At 42.0% G+C, this 22,387-nt stretch overlaps 1 protein-coding gene across 2 annotated transcripts in view; it reads left to right on the top strand.

Moving 5' to 3' along the window:
• Positions 1 to 22,387, top strand: part of FER1L6 (fer-1 like family member 6) — a 101,233-nt gene that overhangs the window by 53,749 nt on the left and 25,097 nt on the right. Inside the window, exons 17-31 of one of the 2 annotated variants that reach the window (XM_075743379.1) lie at positions 91 to 210; positions 1,375 to 1,527; positions 2,866 to 3,052; positions 3,619 to 3,743; positions 5,555 to 5,689; positions 6,271 to 6,420; positions 10,275 to 10,385; positions 12,557 to 12,718; positions 13,861 to 14,044; positions 14,239 to 14,429; positions 15,955 to 16,077; positions 16,208 to 16,247; positions 19,034 to 19,149; positions 20,313 to 20,444; positions 21,479 to 21,604. In XM_075743379.1, coding sequence (XP_075599494.1) covers positions 91 to 210; positions 1,375 to 1,527; positions 2,866 to 3,052; positions 3,619 to 3,743; positions 5,555 to 5,689; positions 6,271 to 6,420; positions 10,275 to 10,385; positions 12,557 to 12,718; positions 13,861 to 14,044; positions 14,239 to 14,429; positions 15,955 to 16,077; positions 16,208 to 16,247; positions 19,034 to 19,149; positions 20,313 to 20,444; positions 21,479 to 21,604 — 2,055 coding nt within the window. The remainder of the gene's footprint in view (positions 1 to 90; positions 211 to 1,374; positions 1,528 to 2,865; positions 3,053 to 3,618; positions 3,744 to 5,554; positions 5,690 to 6,270; positions 6,421 to 10,274; positions 10,386 to 12,556; positions 12,719 to 13,860; positions 14,045 to 14,238; positions 14,430 to 15,954; positions 16,078 to 16,207; positions 16,248 to 19,033; positions 19,150 to 20,312; positions 20,445 to 21,478; positions 21,605 to 22,387) is intronic. The other variant, XM_075743380.1, reaches the window with a different exon arrangement.

Raw genomic sequence — 22,387 nt, 5'->3', positions numbered from 1 at the left:
ACTTGAATCGAAGACTCTTTTCTCCTTCTGTGTCCAGTTTAAACTACTTGATAATGCATAAAAAATACATATTGTCTTTCCTGACTGCAGGAAGCAATGTCCAGTGATGCCAAGGGAATTGTTCAGCAGCAGAAAAAGAAGATGCCACTGGATGAAATGATGCGTGAGACTCAGAGCTTTATAGATAAAATTCGATTCTTGGTTGATGAGGTAATCCATGAAGAAATTCAGAAAAATTTAAAATCCAGGACTTGACTTTGATTTTCATAATCCCATGTGAATAATAACTCCTGGCCTGGCTATCCAAAGAGTTCTCCTTTAGACATTTGGACCCAATTCTGTTTCACATTAAATGGAGCTGTTCACAGACTGGAGTAGGAAACACTAGGCTATCTGGTTGGAGAAGATGCAGTACAGAGTCTTCTTCTTCTTTTTTTTTTTTTTTTTTTTTTAAATAAGGTCATCCCATATGTGTACTGGTGGTTTGGAGACAGCCTGCTTTCTGATCTGAGTTAATGTCTCCACTTGTATGGCTGTAGTGATTTGGACTGGTATGGGCTCAGGGGTCTCTATACTATACTTCACTGTGCAGGCACTGCTTAGACGTGTTATCCAGCCTGAGAATTACAGAAGAACGGATATATTGGTCAGACCAAAATCCAGCCAGTGGAATGCTGTCCCTCTGAGAGCTGTCTGTGCGAGCAAACTAAACAAGGCCATGGCTATTCCCTGGCTCAGGCAGCAAGTGGCACAGCCTGGCATGGTTTGCAGCCAATGCTCAAATTCTCTTCCTTCCCAAAAGAGAGTGACCTTGCTCACAGTGCCTCCTGGGAACAGTCCCTGGGCTGGCCTTTGCTTCCAACCACGCTCAGGCTTTGCTTGGGGAAATGTTATTTGAGGCAGGGCAAGGCGTGGAGCATCCTCACAAGCAGAATAGATGATTGTATGCCAGTGCTCGAGTTTGGCCCTGGTCCTTTTTGGTTTACTAGTATAGATGAAGTTGATGGTATTTCCATGGTCAGAACTTCAACTTCATCTATACTATACAACTTTCAGCTTATGCAGTCTGTAGGTAAGTTATTTCTGAGACAGAGTCATATCCAGATTTTTAGTTTTAGTTTCTCCTGGAATGATTAATAGGGTGGGTGCTTCTTAATCACTCTACAAAGCTCTTTACCTTCGGCTGTGCTTAGGAATGGAGGTTTGGACTGCAAAGCATGAAGCGACAGCCTCTTTTCATCTGGGTGCACATCTGCCGCTCCACAGGAGCCGTGAGGGAATCAGCTCTTGGTGGAGAGTGTTGTAACAAAAAATAATGGTGGTGACTCATAGAAAGAATTCAGTTGTAGTTCAATATTCCTCATCATTTAACAGCCGCAGAATACGGTGCCTGATGTGTTCATCTGGATGCTCAGCAGCAACAAGAGAGTTGCGTATGCAAGAGTCCCAGCAAAAACCATACTCTATTCCCCAGCAAAAGAGCAGAGAGGCAAGGACTGTGGGAAGATTAAAACCCATTTCCTGAAAGTAAGTTTGGGGCAATCTCAAATGCAGCTAATGCCTGGGGAGCATTCAGTATTCAAATTTCTTCCAGGGATTGTATTTTACAGGCTCATCCTTGTAATGTACTAAAAATGTGTACGTATTTATATCTGCCATCTATTAATGTTTGCTTCTTACATTTATGTTTGTCCTTCTTTAAGCACTGCATCATTACCAGACTTTTGGTGTTTGAGTAATTAATTCTCTCACTACTTATTATGGCAAGTATACAGCATTGTTTTTCTCTCGCTGTACATATAAAGAGATAGAAGAGGTACAGCCTCTTTGCTGGCAAAGACGTCAGAATGCAGCATGTGAAAGTCCGGGAGGAGACTGTTAAGACATCAGCATGCAGCAACTCAGGTAGCAAGGAAACCTAGGTATTCAGAGGTAATGTAGCAGTTGTTTATCCTTGCTACTTAAAATGTGCCTAGGTTTGTGCAATATATGTCCAAAATATTGTCACGGGATTATTCATCTTGAAGGAAATTCTTAGTGGATATACTCCTACAAAGGCAGTGTGACAGGTAGTACGTGGCAGCGGAATATTATGCAATGGAATTGTTACTGTGGCCATCAGGAAAAGCCCAAACACACAAGATGATAACAGTAACTTCATATAATGACTTTTTAGTGGGTTTTCACCTGGAAGTGCTGGGAGCACTCCCTTAAAGCACAGCTAAAGAGCAGATAGAAATATCTAAGCTCCTGATAGTTGCCATAGGTGCTTGCTAAGCACAGTAGTATTTGCCTGCATGAACAAAAAAAATACCATAATTAACTCTCCAGCCCCTTCAATATCAAGAATTACCTTTAGGAACAGATAACACTAAACACTGAGCTTAGCAGAGCTAGATGAAGTGGGAAGGGAGAGGAAGGAAATAATAGCATTGTTTGTTGAGACTAGTAACATTTTATACTGAAAAATGTTTTCTGACCTGCCCAATGGAGTAATATTTTTAGTAATACATGAGACTAACTATTGGAGACCAGCAAAACTGCATGAAATGGAAAGTGGGCTGAAGTCTGAGAACAGTCGCGTATCAGCTAGCACTGACACGCTTGCACCTTTTAGGTTGCCTGCACAAACCTCTACATATTAGCCAGTACACCATTTACATAGACTTTCAGCTGAGCAAACTGCTCATTTCTTCCCTAAGAATCACAGAAGTTCCTTGTGCTAAATGAGTCTCAGGGGCACTGAGAAATGCCGTTTATCAGCTCAGTGAATACTCCTTTATTTTACTCTGACTTTGTAGGACTCAGCATCCAGCCATCTCTCTTTCTTGAGCTCATTGGTGATGGGTGGATTTTTTTCTTCAGTTACCAGGAAAGCGCCCACTGGGTTGGACTGTGCAGGCAAAGGTGGACATCTACCTATGGCTTGGACCTGCCAGCTATGCCCACAGCATCATGGAGAATTTGCCTGTAGGATATGAGACTGAATTACCATCTAACACCAACTCAGGGCACAGTGTGGTGCCCTCACCTGCCTGCCTGCTGTATAAAAGTAAGGCACTGTTTCTTCTCCCTGTTAACAATTATGAGATACGGCCTCAAAAGCGCTAATTCAGAGGAAGACATAACCTCTGTTTGAAGTAACTGTTCTAAGATGATCATGGTTTAGCATCTTTTCACCAGAAAAGGCTGGTTTCATCGCCAAGTCATCAGTCCTGCTGCTGACACTTTGCAGATGTCAGGGAAAGAAAGGACCTGTTCGCTCCAATGTCTGTTCCCTGTCCCATGGGTCTGTCTCCTTGTAATGAGGAAACATCCTTCAACTCTTCTGATGAAGCTACTGCATTGAACAGCTACTAGATACACCAGTGATGGGAGATGAAAACTGGCAGTTAACAACCTTGCAGTACAGACTTGCATGAGACATTGATTTTAAGTGAATACAAAAGTCTTACACAACTTCTGAATGTCTCAGATGTTTCTTTAGTGACATAGCACTAGAAACAATTCCTCCTGTCAGATCCTGGTTGCACAGCAGGTGATGAATCTTCCCTTCCTACCTATGTGCTGCATCATTTCCATGAAGCTGACATCACTGTTTTCTTTGCAATGTCATAGCCCCGCACCTCTTCCAGCTGAGAGCCCACATGTATCAGGCGAGAGGGCTTATTGCAGCTGACAGCACTGGACTTTCCGATCCTTTTGCAAAAGTTACTTTCACATCACACTGCCAGACCACGAAGGTAAGTTCCAAAGCCTTTCAGTAAATGAAAATACTTCTATTTTTTCCAATTTAGCCATGAAAAGGAAAAATCTTGGGTTATTTTAGCTCAGATATCAGATTCTCTGGGCTACTGGAACTTTGTAGCAAGTGAATCAACTTTCTCTACATCTTTTTCTATATGTTTTAAGTTTGGGCTCTTGTCATTGCTTGGTATGAGGATGAACCCCCATGGTTCTCTTTTCCTATAGTCTATGTGTGCAATGACTGAGCAAAGAGTCAAGATGTTTGCTGTAGCCATGTGAGCCAGCATGGCTTTTTGTGGTGGAATTTGGCAAAGCACACTGGTGGTTTTAGAGTGGCAAAGTTGAAATGAGCTGAAAACAGAAAGGTGTGAGACTTTCCACACCACTTTGATGCTGCAAAAATGTCCCCATAAGGAGTGGTTTCACATCTCCCTCAGGCATCTCCAGGGGCAAATGATCTCCTGTGGGCATTTGATGGAGTCTCTAGAGAGAAGGGGGAACTTCTACAGAGCTCCAGCAAGAAGGGTTGAAGTACAGCCCTGGCAAAGGAGCAGGATGGTCCCTTGCAGAACATGAAGACTGACTTTCAGAGGTCCTGAACTTTCTACAACTACCCTGGAGTTAAAATGGTCCTGGGACTTCTGAAATCCATGCCACATGCAGAATTGGCTATGTCAAATATGGCCTTGCTTCAGAAAAAGTATTTAACCCCCCCTCAATGCAGCCTCTCTCCCAGAAAATTCCACAGAAGACTGTTTTAATTTAATTCATTCTAAAATTCCTCTGACACCTCCTTCTCTTACAAAGCAAGCTCTGTAGCACGTGCCAAAGGGAGCAACAAACAAAAATCTCTCTGCTTCAAGCTGTAGGTATCTGTTTGTGCTGCTTTTGCCTCAAGGGTATGACTCGATTTTTTCCTATTATGTGATTTCAACTTGTAATAAAACTTGGTGAATGAAGCCAATGAAGTTAGTGTTTAGATGCACCAGATTCAGGAAAGTAGAATTTTGCCCAGGAAAAACAGGATTTCAGATTTCATAGGTACAGAAGTATTAAGTTTATTCACTGCCTGAATAAAATACTGTAGCCAATAACTTGCATGTTTTTAGAAGACTGTCAGCCAAGTGCCAATAAACTGTAGTCAAGAGCCCTATTTCCATTCAAAAGAATGATAATGGGTTATGAGTCATTTTGCAGTTGGCATATTTTTCCTCTTTAAATGTTATCTTTGTTAAATATATTTCCTGCCAAGACAGTTAAAACATTGTCAATAATGAAACGCCATAAGCATCCACATAAGCCAAATTACAACAAATTAATAAGTATCAATTTATTATGAGTGATTCATTAAAATATCCTTTAAAAAAAAAAAAAAAAAGTGTTATGTGTCATTACACTGAAGTTAAAACCAGATTGAAAAAAAGTACCCTGGAGAAGTGAAAATGGCCCCTGTTTAGGGCAAAGGCTTTATTTTAATATAATTTGGACAAGCACCTGCTCTTCTAAATCAACATCTTTCCTTTAAATTTAATACTGAGGTTTGTCTACACAGGCTGGTGGTCATGTATTGATATGCTTTTGAGGGGTCTGTGAGGCAAACAGGGAAATGGAGAAACTCGAGATACTGGCCTCAAGGTGAAAGAATCATATCCTTCTGGCTGGGAACAGCTGCTGAAAAATGTGGTGTCTCCGACAAGGAATTGTTCAGGCTGTGAGAAAGGACGTCACCAGCAGAACAGCGCGTCCTGCTGAAGGACTCCCCAGCAACCAGTTCATAGCTCATTAAACATTTCCTCTCTTTCATTAGATCATTTCTCAGACGTTATCCCCCACCTGGAACCAGATGCTGCTTTTCAACAGGATTGTGCTTCATGGTAACAGAGAGGAGATCGCTCAGTTCCCACCAGAGATCGTCATCGAGCTGTACGATGACGATGCAGTGGTAAACTCAAAATACTTCTTAGTAAAAAACCTGGGCTCTTACATCTTAGTGCCAGTGTGAAAGCAAAGCTGTGTCACTGAATAGGCATGAATGGATGACCTTGCTGAATGGAGCTGTGTTACAGTGGTTTGCAGTTCAACATCTGAAAACAGCCCTGAGACTCACTTTACATCCTTGCAAAGCTGTGGCCTTGTTTTTTCCCAAGTGAACCTTGCTCCCAAAGACTGGCTTAGAGAAAGCAGAAGCATCTTGCCCCCACCTCCCTTGCTCACAATTATAAATACTGTATCTAAGTCTGGGGAGACATGGATTTATCTCTGACCATGCAAACTCTGACACAGTCTCACTGGTTGAGTATAGAGCTCAGAAACTAAGGATGCTCTGAAGAGGTGATAAGTACTCAGCTCCTCCATTTCATAGCTGCCTTGCATTTTGCCTTACTGTTTACTTCAGGAGAAGGTTTGTTGGTTGTTTTTTTGGTTGGGTTTTTTTTCACAAATGCTAAACTCTGTATCATCTTGGCTCCTAATGACAGCTATGAAATTGAAATGCATTTGACACCTATATTCTCCTTTATTTAGGGTAAAGCAGAATATATTGGGTCTACAGTGGCTGCCCCTGTGGTGAGACTTGCTGATCAAAACTATGAACCACCTAAACTTGCTTACCATCCAGTGTATTGTGGAAATCTTTCTGGAGGAGACCTTCTTGCTACATTTGAGCTTCTGGAGGTAAACTAATCTTTCTGGAGCATTAGACTTCTACACCCTGGGGTCACAAAAGCAACTGTGGTATTGAGGACCACCTCCCTCTTGAATTAGCAGGAATTGCAACTGGAGCAGGATCATTCTGCTGTTGAACCTCACAGTCCCCATGCAATCTCTGTCACCCCACCCTGCCAAGGGCCACTGTCCATGCACACACCACCACCAGCCCCTCACATGCTGTGAGCCTCATTTGCCCATCACTTGCCCCGTCCTAAATTGGGCTTTGTCCTGAGAAACAACTACGAAACTCACACGGCCATTGCAATGACCTGCTCTTTGGAGTAGCGCATGGCACTGACTTCAGCAACCCCAAAGCTCTCAAGAATATCTTCTCTCTTAGGAAAGGGAGTGGTGAATAATAAGGATTGGATTAGGGAGACTGAGTTTTCAGATAATCCTAGCATATTAAGAGAAATGTTACGCTGGTTTCCAGCTCCGAGAGAAAAGGCAAATTCAGTATACCTCTGGGGCTAGCCCAGCAGATGCACAAGTGGGGTGTATCATGCCTGGGATTTCAGGGAATTTCAGTGGAATTTGCAGACCTGCTAGTTATGAGAAACTTCTCTCTGCTGAAAATTTACAGCAGTTCATTCTGAAATCTGAAATGGGCAAAACATGGAGCTCCTTGACACATTTTAAAGATATTCCTGAGATAAAACAGGCTTTTAAGCATGATGGGCTAATTATGTTCTTGGTGAAAGCCTGAAATATGACACCACAGGGAGCATATCCTCATTATGGTGGGCACCTAGGGATAGAGTCTAGTACCTTAGCTATATTTTCCCCCCTTTTTTATTGAAATCCATTTTTTGGTGAACAAAGAGAGCATTATATTTTGTTTTTCCATCTTTTGGGACAAGAGAAGCAGCACTGCTTCTGGGTTATATCCAAATATACCCCTAAGACTTCTCTAGAGAGTTGATAAGAACTATAAGTAAAGACCCTGCAGTCTTTATTTTCCCACTCTGTGTTATTCTTCTCAGTGACAACACTGCAGAGCATCTCACATGGCAGAAAAAAACAATATGGACATTAAAGGCATTTTCAGGAAAAGATATATATATAAAAAAACATCTGCCAGGCTTCAAAGCACTCCCAGAGGTGATGTGCCGGTGACTCCTTGCAATATCAAGGAAATCTTGATGATACTCTCTGTGAGAATGGAAACAAAAATCTCTCATCGCTAATTTATTCTCATTCTGAGCCAATAACCTGTCCATGACATACCGTGCTTGATAACTCTGATCCGCAGGTACTGTTTGCTTCAGCTGAAGAAGTGTTGTGGAAGAAGTGAATGCTCCTTTCTGAAAGTGAATGCTATTATGCTGGAGGGATAAAATTATTCTTATAACAAAGCATCCTGGCATTTAGAAAAATAATAGACTAAAAAAATACAGACTAATGGATACTAGGAGTCTTGATTTTGCCCAAAGTGATCTCAGAATTTACTGATTTATTTTTTTTTAATCAAAAAAGCAAAATCCTCTTATAAACACACTTTGTGGGTCTTTATTGTCATTTGACTGCTAAATCATTCTTCACCTCTTGTTCTGTGCAGTTTCACTGTGGACATGAAGCAAAGTCCTCAGCCAAGCTCATTTCACTGAAATTAATAGTTTCACTGCATGATACAGAAGCACTCTCAACTCCGCTAGTGGTTGTTGGAAAACTGGGGACCTTGAAATATATTGCAGAACTGTTAAACTAACTGCAATACTTAAAAAGAACGAAAGTGAAGATCCAGGGAATCTTGATTTGATATCAGTCTTAGGTTTTGCAGTCCTGGAGTGCAGTTTAATAAAATTCTTTCTGTCCTCAAATGTGAGATCTCACCAGCCTTCCTCTCCTAAGTCATGTCCTTGGGAACTAATCCCTTCTCACAGCTATAAGACAAGACACAAATAGCTATGCATGTTCTAGTTTAAATAAATAAATAAAATCATGCATTTTAGAAATTAAATATGCATAAGTCACTATATTGTGCACATTAATATATTTTTGTTCATATGCCATCAGTACCCAAGTCAGATAATGCAATGAAAGTGGGTACGTTGAGATGTAAACTGTGCGGGGACATGACATAGGGTATGTGATCTGGTTCAGGTGGTCTTTGCCTCTTGTTTTTTTTAAAGTACCAGTTAGTTAATCTATTGTGGAGTAAATATTCGGAGCATTTAATATCAGTTAATATACACTTGGAAGCTCTGAATATAATTAAAGCTAAACAAGTGGATTTCTAGGCAGGCAGGTATTTTTTCACAAAGTTCAATGTTTCTGTTTGGCTTTTTAAACAGCACCACAGAGGTGGCTGATAGAAACCAGATACATTGGGGAACAACAAAACTAGACCTAGATCACTAGCCTCAAGTTTTCACAAAATCTATTAAATGAATTGCTTTGGATTTTTACTGATAAAAGGCAGTAAACATGTGCATGTGAATTATTGCTGTCAATGCAACTACTCACATATGCTGCAGGTGCTATGCTAGAAGATATGTTATCCACCCATCTCCTCCTTCACCTACAAGGTACTAAGGAACACATCCTTTCTCCCTTATGCTAATTAAACTCCCACACAACTGTACACAGCTGCAAATTACAGACAGATGGCCTAGTTAAAAGCAGAAGACTTCAACTTTACAGGTCCTTTGAGAGCTGTATCTCAGATGCTTCACCTTTCAATAGCGACAAGTTAGCTTAGGAACAAGGAAGCACTCCAGAAGTTGTGTTTCTGTTTCCCAGAAGCTGTAAGTACAGTATACTACAGGTACCATAATTCATGAGAAAGCTGAGGAGAGCTCTGCCTGTAGGTTGTTACCTCACCTGTGAAAGCCATGTTGCTCTTGCTATCACAGCCTGAGCTCCTGGTAGGAGTGACCGTCAGGTCCTGGCTTTAACTCTTTTATGAAGAAATATGCTAAATCAGGCCAGGCTTCAGATCTGCCCTGCATGGACTGAGAAGGTCATAAATACACTGTTGAAAATTAGGATTGGTATTGGGAAAAGAAGCCGGGGAGTTTTCCCACAGAAGGAAAACCAAAGAGGCAGCAGATCCTGGAGCATGGCAAGAGGCAAAGAGATGGTCAAGCCTCAGAGCTGCAGTGGAGCATGCTGTCCTCCCGCCCGCCTGGCGCAGGGCAGTCATGCACCCCAAAGAAGCTCCTCAGTGTGGGGCAGGCTTATGTGCAATCACAGGCAAATAACATAAGTGCCGCCTGCTGCAAGATTTTAGTAGTTGCACAGAGAAGACCCAGCCCTAATGCTGGAGATATGATTTGCAAGTCCTGCAAATGGTGACAGCATGCAATAATGCAGGACTGCTACTCCATACTGACTGCGGAGCATTATGTCTGTCTGGCAAACGTGCAGTTTAGCTGATGTGTATTTTCTGTTCACCAGCCTTTTTAACTAGAACCAGCTCTACAATTTCCCTGTGAAAGTCTTCTAAGTAGTTTTGTTCAGAATTTTTGTTAAATAGAATCACCATGCTTTCCATTTTTAGTAAATAGAATTACCATGCTTCAGTACATGCATATCTTTAGGGCAGATTATGTCCACCTAGGACAAAGGAACCTTTTTTTCGGAAAGATGCATAAACCCAATCCATTGAATACTCCTTCTGCCAAGTATTTTGACATCACAGCAGGGCAGACGGCAATCCAGGTCACATTCCTCTCACAGCACAACCTGTCTGCTCTGCAACGTGTCTTGTAAAACTGCATTAAACTGATATGTTCTATGTACCATTCACAGATACTTCTAATACTGGTTTTATCCTTCCAGAAACCAGCCTAAGTTATGACTGCTTAATTTTTCAGATTCCTGAGTCAGATCCAGACAGACTCCCCCCACTGGATCCACCAGATATTGGCCAGATTTACCCAGTCCCAGCTAACATCCGACCTGTTTTAAGCAAGTACAGAGTGGAGGTAAGTTACTTTGAATATTTCCATTTTCAAATCTCAATTCCTTTTACTCTCTTATTGAACTGTAACAGTAAGGGATGATGACTTTAAAATCCTGATCAATAGGAATCACGTAAAAATATCATATAGTTCCCAAAATAAATGTGATAAGCTCAGACCAAATTGATTCTCTGAGGCTGGGCACATAAGGCAGTGCTTCCACCTGAGGCCAGCAAAGACAACATCTCAGTCCCGGCGTGCTGGGAAGGGACTGCACCCATGGCAGAGAGTGGCTGATGGACGCACGCTCTGTGCAGCCCAGAAGTGTCTGCAGGAGATGGAGAGCTTCCCCTTGCAGCTGCCCTCACTGGAGATGAAGTTCAGCATCAGCCACCTACCAGGCTTTTTCTGGGTCCCAGGCGATCTCACCTGCCTGCGTACAAATGTTTGCATCTTCTCTCCCCTCCTTTCTTGCACAATTTGGGCCCAAAGTCCACTTATGTTAGAAAGCAGGGAAATGTGGCAGCTTTTCGTGTTGGTGTAATGCCCGGATGCTGCCCAGCCTCACCACTCTGTCACCCACCCTGCAGCCTTCACACCACCTGCTTATTTGCCCATTTTGCTGTGCCAAGTCAGACCCTGCTTGCGTTACCTGGTAGCTCTTCCCCAGAAATACTTGTTCAGAAGCCCAGAAGCAGTTCCAGCTTTGCCTTAAAAGATAAAGCAATTGAGCTGATGAAAAGGAGAGAACAATTATTAGCTCTGCTAGATCATTTAGTTAAGCTATTGTTTTCTGTACATAGAAAAGAGTTCATTAGCACTATTCTTTTTTTACATCTGACATTGTGATGTAAATAAGCCTGTGAACTACTCTGCTGATGCTAAAGGCACAACTTAAATCCTTAAGCTTAGGTGTTCTCTAAGTATTGTGCTATGAAGGCCTTCCCACTGCCCCTGCAGTACAATTGCTTTTTGCTGCTTGTACATTTTCTGTTTTACCGTGCTGTGACATTCATAGCTCTAAGGCACCCAGCTTAGAAGCATCCTCACTGTAGGCTACTTGTTTGGACAGCTGAGCACAGCAGCCACCCTCTCAGAGTGATCCAGTTCTTAAATACATTAAATTGTGATTTGGAAGTGCGTCTCTGCCTCCTTTGGTCCTGGAGGGAGCCCAGGACAACTCCACTCCTCAGTCTGATACCTCGGGCGCCTTAAAAGCAGGGAAACTGCATTCAGATCCAGACAGTTAAATTGCTTCAAGAATGGGTTTATAGCTGAAGTGCACGTATATATAGTGAAATATGAACTCTGGGGGGTATCCAGCAAGGAAATGCCACAGAATGAATGTAAACACAACTATTTTTGTTAAGATATTGTACACTATATTTCACAGTAGTGGAAAAGGCCATGGAGCCATTGTAACTACAGAAGCGTGCCCCAGTTTCAACCAGGAACCTCTGGCAACAGAGCAGGATCTCGCTGATCCTCACGCACCTCCAGTGCCCCTTGCTACTCCCTGACTCACACAAATGCTCAGTCCTGCAAGCATTCAAGTTGTCCACAAAGACCCCCATGCTCCCTTTGGTTCCAGTCTTCATTTCACGTTCATGAGAATGACGGCTTCTCTCACCAACCGTAACGTAACCATCTGTCGCTGCCCCAGCCCTCTCCTTCAGGACCCCTTAAGGTGTGCTGTATAAAGTCACATTTTTCCTGCAGACCCAGTCTCCTTCTTGTCCTCCAGACCAGGAGCACGGTCCTTTGAAGGAAAGCTGCTTGGACACCTCCCGCCATCCATTGTAGACATCAGGGCTTGCTCAGCTGGCAAACCTCTTCATCACGTCTGCTCATATGGGATTTGATTGCTCCTTCAACAGCTCTGACATTTTAAACAAACCTAGTCCCTGCTGTTCAGATGAATTGTCCCCTTGCCCTGCTGAAAAGATTACTTTTGCCAACTTGATTATTATGGCTTGCTGTTGGCAATAACTCCTTGATAACAGTTGGATGTTATTAACTGCTTTAACTTCCACCATAATCCTGATGGTTATTGGATATCAGATTTTAAGTTGTTTGTTTTTTCTCTGGTAGTCCTGCATTCCAAAAGGGATATGAGGTGATGGGATCCCAGCAGTGGCTTCCCCCAGACTGAGCGGTCTCTGCAGGCTACCAATGTTTCTCTCTGCCCACCACAGGTCTTGTTCTGGGGTGTTCGAGAGCTGAAGAAAGTCCAACTCCTCTCTGTAGATCGCCCTCAGGTTCTCATCGAATGTGCGGGGAAAGGAGTGAAATCCTCTGTCATCCAGAGCTACAAAAAAAATCCCAATTTCAGTGGCCTTGCAGACTGGTTTGAAGTGGTACGTACAGCATGCTGTTCCTTGCCTGTCTGTTCTCTGGTTAGACAAAGTGTTAATTACTAATTTCCTTCCTTTCATGTCAAATAATTTCCTCTGTGTCTTGATTAAATACTAAGGGACATCAGTTCTTATGCAAAATCTACTGATTTGAAGATGCTTTAAAAGACTCCTGCTACAAATGTATGATAAAAGATGATGTTCCTCATGTTATGTCCCAAGTAGGCAAGGAATTATGTTGTAATCAGATTTTTACTGATAGGTTGGAACTTGTTGTCAGATAACAGGGATATTTTTAGTATTTTTTCCTCCTCCTTTCCCATTTTTCAGGGTAGTGTTCAGTTTCCTTTATTTTCTTTCAATTCTTTTAATTTTTCTTCATGTGTTACTGGGCTCTTAAGGGGATTGATAATTTCTGGCTCAGGAGCTCTGGACCTTTTCAAGTTGTAACACTTGCTGTTATGGAGTGGAAATTTAATTATTGCCTGTTGGCTGGGTTATAAGAGTTGGTACTTTCAGTAGACGAAGGTCAACATCAGAAAAAAAAATCTGTTTGATTTTCTCTACTTGCTAGCATCAAGAGAGAAGTTTATTTATAAGACAAAAGGATATCATAACATTAACCTGGATACTGAAGTATGGTTGCTACAGTATTTTTAGCTTCCATTGTATGTCACATGTCCAAAGAGCCATTTTCCCTTTTGTAATTCATCCCATAAAGCATGTAACTACCCAGTGTCCACATCTCATGGTTGGGCAAACTGACGCAGATAGGATTGATAGTCTTCAATAAAGCGGCCGTGGCATTGAGACTCACAACTTCCAACACAGCGTTCATTCCTTCTAAATGTTCCTGATACTCCCAGTTTACTCTACCAAGAGATATACTTGTATATGACAGCATGGGACTGAACTCAGCAGCACACTTTCTTTTCTTAAGGACAAGGCTTTCTCCAGACTTGGCAGAAAACTGTGGTCAGAACTATATTGCTTATGCCATATGCATTTTGCATTTGGGGTATGTTAATAGCTGAGGAGAAGAAGGGAGGGAAGACTAATAGTCTCATTGCTGTGCACAACAAATATTCTACACCTGTTCTATATTCTCTAGCAATTCTCATGCTGCTATCTGCCCTCCTCCATAGGAGCTGCCTGAAAATGAACTCTTGCATCCGCCACTAAGCATTTGTGTGGTCGACTGGAGAGCATTTGGGAGGAGTACTCTTGTTGGAACGCACACCATCAATTACCTTAAGCAATTCCTATGTAAGACCCAGTTGCGTCCTCAAGCTACACCGAACAGACTAGACATTGTAGAAATGGAGAAAGGTAAACGTCCAATCCTGACCCCAAATAAAAAGACAAAGGACCTGTTCAGAGGCTTAATACTAGGCACATACTTAGAAAATATGCTTTGTTGTGTTGAGTGTAGGGTCAAACCCTTAATGATACGATCATTTGATGATCACCAAATGTGATGATAACGTTTCTGGCAAAATCTTACCTAACTCGAAAATTTTCAGTTTCAGCTTCACCTGAGTCATCCCAGCCTGCTGAGTTATCCCAAGAAGAACCATTTTTAGCTGATCATGTCTATGCTGAGGTGGAGCAGGGTAAATGTACAGTGGTAGAGCCAGACCCACATCTTGCAACAGTTCCTCCCACTGAACCAGAGCATTCTGCCTCTGAACCAGGGAAAGACAGAAAACAGAAGGTGGGTATAGCTGAAACTGCCAGCTAACTTTCTGTTGCAGTCTTGCACACTTTAGCCCTCCCTATAAAACGGTAATCTCTTACTTAACTCAGGATTAGAGATTCTGGGTACTGATGTTAACACCCACGCTATCTTGCTGGCCCTTGAGAGAACTAGTTAGCAATGCAGCTTTGACCCCACATAATTTCATTACTTCCATTAATAGATACTTCCTTTCTTTCCTTTTGTGCTAAATGGTCATCCCATGGGCAAGTACTACTGGAGTAGTAGGATTTTTGTTTTTCCTGGCCTTGAATGATCTGCTTAATTGCAAAACTCTGTGAATGACTGTTTCTGTGTCCATGGCATTTAGGTAGGGATGAAAGCTGCCTTTTGTTAGATGCTGTACCAATGTGGAGCACAAAGTCTGTTTCCAAAAGATCTTATGGTCAAAGTATAAAACTGGTGTCAGTCTGTGGGTAGAAGCATATAGGAAAGTACAGGAAAACAAGGCAATTCCGGTCAGCATGGCACTTACAGTACAGTATATGTTCTAGATTGTGCACTGTATTTTTTGTACAGATGAATGTGCTCCTCCTTTCTCTGTAGTTTCTCCCATCACAATCACTCTTTTATTAACAACAATAAAAACAGAGGACACAGGACTGAATTTCATTTCAGAAGCTGTTTCTGCAGCTGCATGAAGTATGTTTCTTTAACCTTTGATGTTTCAGTGGTCAGATATTTCCAGCATCCTTCATAATTAGGAGGTCAAAGAAACTGCAGGGATGTCCTGTTCCCTAGTGATAAACAACACTCTGGATCCTTCATCTGTTACAGAACAAATTTAATGTACAACAGCAAAGTATAGTAAGAAATGATTCCTAGAGGGAAACCTGTAATTTAACTGTCTGTGTCATATTAATTGTCATTCCCACCTTTCTATTTCTATCTTTTCTTTGGTCTCCCTAGCCAAATTGACAACTCTTTGTAAGGGTGTAGGATGAAACACTCTGTTTAACAAGGGCCAATCCTTCTTAGGCTAGAACGAACCTAGTAAGATTTGCAACAGGAGCAGGTGATTTTCAGGATCAGATTTTAGCTTTTTGTAAGAAGAGAACAGCTGAACTGTAGCAACTGTTGTGACTCTTTCTTTTTCCAAAAGGCAATAAAGTAATAATGGGAGTTCTTAAAGTACTTGCAGACTTAAATGGGAGAAACCAATTTGTATCTCAATGCTCACATCCCTTAAAACATTACCCATTTCTCTGTATAGATTCGCCTGTTGCATGAGTTGCTCCTGTGGCAATGTCTCAAATGTTCAAAATTTTGGCATCATCATTAGGTAATGTAGAGATAACTTTAATAATATGATGACCATGAAGACAGAGACACTAATTCATATTGCATTTTATTTAGCTCTTGGAGGTTGACATTTTCTTCCGGTTCTTCATTTTCTTCATCTGTTCATGCTTGATGTCATGAGTCAGGTGATTAGTTTCAATCAGTTCTAGATTTCAGCAGTGTTTTCCCCATGCATTGGTAGGATATGAAAAAATCCATCAGACGGTCAACAAAGAGGAGAAAAAGAACAATTGCAGATGAATCAGCTGAAAACGTTATTGACTGGTGGTCAAAATACTATGCTTCTGTGCTGAAAATGCAAAAGGTAAGTCACCCAGCATGACCAAAACTCTCATGAATGACCAAAGCTGTAAAAGTAGATTTACTGCTGAATGATTCCTTTTGGTATTACATTCATACTGAGGAGTTTGTCCATCATCTTTTTCTTTTGAAAGGCAAAAGGAATTTTTTCCAGTGAGGGGAAATCTGAAGACAGTAAGTAAATTATTTGCATTTTTCTATTGTTTTGTGCTGCTAATACTTTGCTTCTCTACTATTTTACTGTCAAAAATTAATGTCTGATAACAGAGTTCTGCTGGTATAAGGGGTTCTTTCCTGTACAGCTGATCAGATGGTGGGTAGGTTAACATTTCACAGGTAGTGTTGGGTTAACATGAGTTTCCTGTCATTCAAGTCTCTTGCACAGAGAGTTGTAAAGTCAAAGTCTTAAATGATAGAAGGTGGAGATTATCCTAATCCTAATAGGAACAGATTCTGCTAGGAGACTCCATAGTCATGTGTGTTACTTCCATAGCTGTAAAGCTTTGTGTCTATATGTGGTGGGTTGACGCTGGCTGAGGGCCAGGTGCCCACCAGAGCCGCTCTATCACTCCCCTCTTTCATTAGACAGGGGAGAAAAGGTACAATGAAAAAAAACTTACGGGTCGAGATAAGGACAGGGAGAGATCATTCTCTAATTATCATCACGAGCAAAACAGACCGAACTTAGAGAGGGAATTCATCTTATTTATTACTAAGCAAAACAGAGTAGAGGAATGAGAAATAAAACCAAATCTTAAAAACACCTCCCCCCACCCCTCCCATCTTCCCGGGCTCAACTTCACTCCCGGCTTCAACCTCCGCCCCCCTCAGCGGCACAGGGGGACGGGGAGTGGGGGTTACAGTCAGTTCCTCACGCGGTGTTTCTGCCGCTTCTTCATCCTCAGGGGGAGGACTCATCGTTCCCCTGCTCCAGTGTGGGGTCCCTCTCACGGGAGACAGTCCTTCACGGCCTTCTCCAACGTGAGTCTCCTCCACGGGGTGCAGACCTTCAGGAGCAAACTGCTCCAGCGTGGGTCCCCCACGGGGTCACAAGTCCTGTCAGCAAACCTACTCTGGCGTGGGCTCCTCTCTCCACGGATCCACAGGTCCTGCCAGGAGCTTGCTCCAGCATGGGCTTCCCACGGGGCCACAGCCTCCTTCAGGTGCCTCCACCTGCTCCGGCGTGGGGTCCTCCACGGGCTGCAGGTGGAATCTCTACACCCCCTCATCCTCCCTCCATGGGCTGCAGGGGGACAGCCTGCTTCACCATGGTCTTCACCACGGGCTGCAGGGGAATCTTGCTCCGGCGCCTGGAGCACCTCCTCCCCCTCCTTCTTCACTGACCTTGGTGTCTGCAGATGTTCTTACATCTTCTCACTCCTCTCTCTGGCTGCAAAAGCGCTCTCTAACTGTTTTTCTCATTCTTAAATATGTTATCACAGAGGCGCTGATTGGCTTGGCCTTGGCCAGTGGCGGGTCCGTCTTGGAGCCGGCTGGCATTGGCTCTGTCAGACACAGGGGAAGCTTCTAGCAGCTTCTCACAGAAGCCACCCCTGTAGCCCCCCCGCTACCAAAACCTTGCCACGCAAAACCAACACAGTCTAGCTCAGACATAAGTGGAAAATATTTTGCACAAGAATCTAAAGGAATTGACCAGAAATAAGCTCTGTGTGTCCTCATACATGCGTACTCCATGGCTTAACAGGTCCCCCCACAAGTGGAGCTCTAGAAAGGTTTGTGTGTTTTTTTATACAAATGTGACTGCTTGAGCAGACTGGGAGAGAAAACAAGTGTTCACTCTTTGCACAGAGCTGCTATTCAGAATTAAACTATAGCATCTCTCATACCAGGGCTGACTGCACTTCACCAGTGATTGAGGTGATTTCTATTTTAAAGGAGGTGTTGAGATTGCTCTGAATGGAAGACATGACCTAAATGTCAGATGGTATCATTCTGGAAATAGCAGCTGATGGTGTTTCAATGATTGTCAGAGCTGCTGAGAGATGAGGTGGAGATCAGTTTCTGAATGGAACTCACTTGTTCACATAGAAGAAATATTTAGATAGAGAACAGTCTACAAAGGTGTGATGTTCACTTACAATTAGATATTTACTTGATATTGTGACATCCACCCACATGCTATTCAGGCAGTTGTGGCATATGATTTTTGACTGATGACTTCAAACCTTGTAAATTCTCCCTGATAGTTTTTATTACATATTTTAACCTATGATGATAAGCATTATGCATACAGGGTAGCACTGATATAATATATACATATATGTGTATTTCAAAATATTTAGTGATATCAAACATGCATGAACTACTCAAAAAATGAAAGTGAACTCAAAATCCAAACTTCAACCGAAGAACTGAACCCTCTCAGTTCCATTTTTGAGACCTCACCCTCTATTTGTTGGGAAGTCCTCTCTCAATATTCAGAGTCTGGCTTAAGTCTGGTCAGACACCTCCTCTCATTTCTCATACTTCTGAGATTTCCAAGGTGAGATACACTCTATTTGTGATGACTTGGAGCAGAGAAGGACTTGGATCACCTGATATCTGAAGTACCAGTCAGCCTAAATAGCAGCTTCCAGTTTTAAATGAGCCTCAAATTTTATATGAAAGCTGTTAAGATCTGTTAGTTTGTGTCTGGGAGGAGTCAGAGAGGAAGGAAAAGGGCATTCTGGGAGATGACCAGCAGGGAAGGAGTGATACAGGACACCATCATGCTTGGTCCACCAAGCTCTTCGTCAAGACTGTTAGCCACAGAGAGGATAAAATGCCACCTCTCTGCCTGGGAGGAGTAGTGGGAAAAGAGAAGACCCTATGCTTGGCAGCAGAAGAATGAATGGAGAAGGAGTGAGGGGAATCTTTAAAATGTATTTTGCATCCTTATCTGAAGCGTTTGATGTACTTTGCTCACTGAAAACCTACATGATGTCATGAAATCTCTGCAGACAAGCAGACTTCTGACCACATTGCATTGAGCATAGAAGAGGAGCCAGACAAAAAGAAGAAGGAGAAGACACTGAAGAGGAAACAGAAAGAAACTCCAAACCTAGCAACACTGCAGGTAAGAGGGAAGTAGGTCTGAGGGGTAAGGCTGTTATTCACTGTCTCCCCAAAGCTTGACCTCAGCAGCTCAGTGTAGCAATACCCTCCTTACATTTATTTCAGACACTTTGAAATGAATAAAACACACAAAATGATAGTGACAATGCACATCAGCACATGGGGCCCAGAGGAGACCAGAGTCTGGTAGAATGGATGTGGCCTGCTTGGCCTTACACCTGCAATTCAGCAGTAAAGACACACCCAGAGAGACTTAAGTGAAAATTCAGTTTTGTTGTTCACCTGTAAAACAATGAGATCGGAAATTCCAAATTTTATGTTGGAAATATTACAGCATATTAAAAATAACTTAAAAAAGAGTATGGAAAGCATCGCTGCAATTGCTAGTGCATCTTCCCTGATGGGGATGTAATATTCAGCTCGCATTAGATTTGGTTGGTTAACGATAGAAAGAATTCAAAGAAACTATGTGGGTCATGCAAAATAACTGGAGAGATGAGGAGGTTTGAAAACATTAGGACTGCTTGGATTAGATTGTAAATGAATAAAGGGGAATTTGAAACTGCTGTTTCCATTTGTTTAAGAGACGGCACTAGTCTAGGCCCCTCTATTTCACACTGAATAACACTTTATAAATTACAGGGGGAGAGTGTTGAAGGAAAAAAAATGTCCTTTTAAAAATTATTTGGTCTTTTTACCGATGCTAAGGCTCTGTCCCCACAGCACTTTATTATTGTCTGCTTTGCTCTCATGTTCTGAGACGTCTATTAACATAGACGTCTATATGTCTATTAACATAACAGAACGGGTCAGTACATCAAAGGCACATTGCAGAGATGAAGCAGAAGCAAAGAGCAGCACACCCACGCTGTCTTCCCCCCACCCCAGTCCTTGTAAATGTTCATGCTGGGCCTTCTAGAGCCATTTCTACCTGCTGCACTAATGTGCTATTCCAGTAGTTGGAAATGACTTTGGTTAAGGACAAAACTGCTCCTTTTTTAAGTGGGGAATTAACTTTTTTTCCTCAAGGACTTTTGCAAAACCTTGGTTTTATTAAAATCTCTATTTTGTGTCAAAATGTATTTCTAGTCATCCTGTAATAAAAAAATTGTTATAAATATATTCACTGTGCCACAAAAAATAAGCATTCTCCTGTTTTCAAAGATTTATGAAGGAGACTTGGAGAGTGAATTTAATAACTTTGAGGACTGGGTGAAAACTTTCCAGCTCTTAAGAGGAAAATCTAATGACGAAGCTCATGCTGACTCTGAAGACAGAATAATAGGAAAATTTAAGGTGAGCTTTAATGTTGATTAAATGGGTAATAATTTAGAGACTTTATGGTTTTGTGCGTATTTCAGCTATACCAAAGATGAAAGAAAAAAGACATTGACAGTCTGTTGTAAATAGTTATCTCTTTTAATGGATCTATAGTCATATTTTTCCTTTCCCATTTTCTGATAGGTGAAAACAGCATCCAACACCAGATGCTCACTGTTCTTTTGAAACAAGGAATTACAAAAAAGTTTTAAATCACAGAAGGGGAAGAAGAGATACATTATGTAGTTCAGATTCCATTAATGCAACTTTATTACTGCACTATCAGTTACAGCACCTTATATGTAATTTTCAGTAATTTAAATGGAGGCCCTTACAGCTACTCCATTTGGAAACAATTGCACAGCCTGATCCAGGGCACCATTAGGCAATCTGAAAATGTAGTTCAAAGCATGAATAATGTTAGTAGGATTTCAAGCACTTTGTAGTTTAGAGGAACTGATTAAACTCATTGATACCTCAATTGGTTTGCAATGCAAATTTCTGTTCAAATTACTTGCCAGTTGCTTTCAGGCAGTATGAGCTACTTAGCAGCATGAGTCAATATTGATTTATATGAGTTGTATAGCAGCTGCAAAAATACACTTGGATTCAAGTCACACTGTTGTGAAACTCACTCAGTGGAATTATCAATTTGCAATATACAGTTAAGGACAAATATTATTTTTAGAATATTAATACTAAGAAAACCAGATTTAGAAGACCTGCAGGTGTTAGTTCTTTAAATAATAGAGCGCTAAGAGCATGCAAGTACTTCTTGCATTTATCTAAATGTGATGATAGTACCATTTTATACAGCAAAGACATTTTAAAAGATGATGTTTAGTGCACTGAAGCTTGTGTTTTCTTTGAGTGGTACCACAAAATGTGTTGTGTATATGTACGTGCTGCAGTGCAGGCTGCATGAATGATGTTTTGTTTGCATTCAAAGGATTGGTTTTGTATTGCACTTGAACTATTTTTGAGGGAGATAAAAGACACTGTATTGCCAGGGCTCCTTCTGCATATACCCAAGTCCTGAGGATGGCAACTTGCTGGACAGAGGGCAGCCCCGCATCCTTCAAGGGATACCACCAAACCAATCCGTCAAAGTCCTCATCAGGGTTTATATTGTGGCAGTAAGTAGACAGATGTTCTTTTAACCTTGAAATAACTTGGATATTTCTTTTCAATTCAGTTTACCTCCAGTGTCTTTGAATTGAAGCTTCTGAAAATCCTAATCCATGCAGTAGAATTTTTTTGGTCATATTTCAGACAATGTTTCATGTTGCAGAAATGGATGTTCAGAGTAGAAAATATTACATATTCCTAATAGAATCATAGAATGGTTTGAGTTAGAAGGGGCCTTAAAGATCACCCAGTTCCAACCCCCCTGCTGTGGGCAGAGACACCCTCACTAGACCACATGGCCCAAAGCCCCATCCAACCTGGCCTTGAACACTTCCAGGGAGGGGGCACCACAGCTTCTCTGGGCAACCTTTTCCAGGGTCTCGCCACCCTCATAGGAAACAATTTCTTCTTAATATCTCATCTGCTCTCCTTCAGCTTAAAACTATTGCCTCTTGTCCTATCACTACATGCCCTTGTATATAGTCCCTCTCCAGATTTCCTGTAGGCCCCTTCAGGTACTGGAAGGCTGCTTTAAGGTCTCCCTGGCCTTCCTCTGGACTTGCTTCAAGAGGTCCATGTCCTTCCTATGTTGGGGGCCCCAGAGCTGAATGCAATACTCGAGGTGGGGTCTCACAAGAGCGGAGCAGAGGGGCAGGATCACCTCCCTCGACCTGTTGGTCACGCTTCTTTTGATGCAGCTCAGGACACGGTTGGCTTTCTGGGCTGCAAGTGCACACTGCTGGGTCATGTTGAGCTTCTCATCAACCAACACCCCAAGTCTGTCTCCTCAG

This window comes from Balearica regulorum, chromosome 2, assembly GCF_011004875.1.
Source record: "Balearica regulorum gibbericeps isolate bBalReg1 chromosome 2, bBalReg1.pri, whole genome shotgun sequence".
Taxonomy (NCBI): domain Eukaryota; kingdom Metazoa; phylum Chordata; class Aves; order Gruiformes; family Gruidae; genus Balearica; species Balearica regulorum.
Note: the sequence above shows the minus strand (reverse complement) of the source record. Positions and strands in the feature narration are given on the sequence as shown.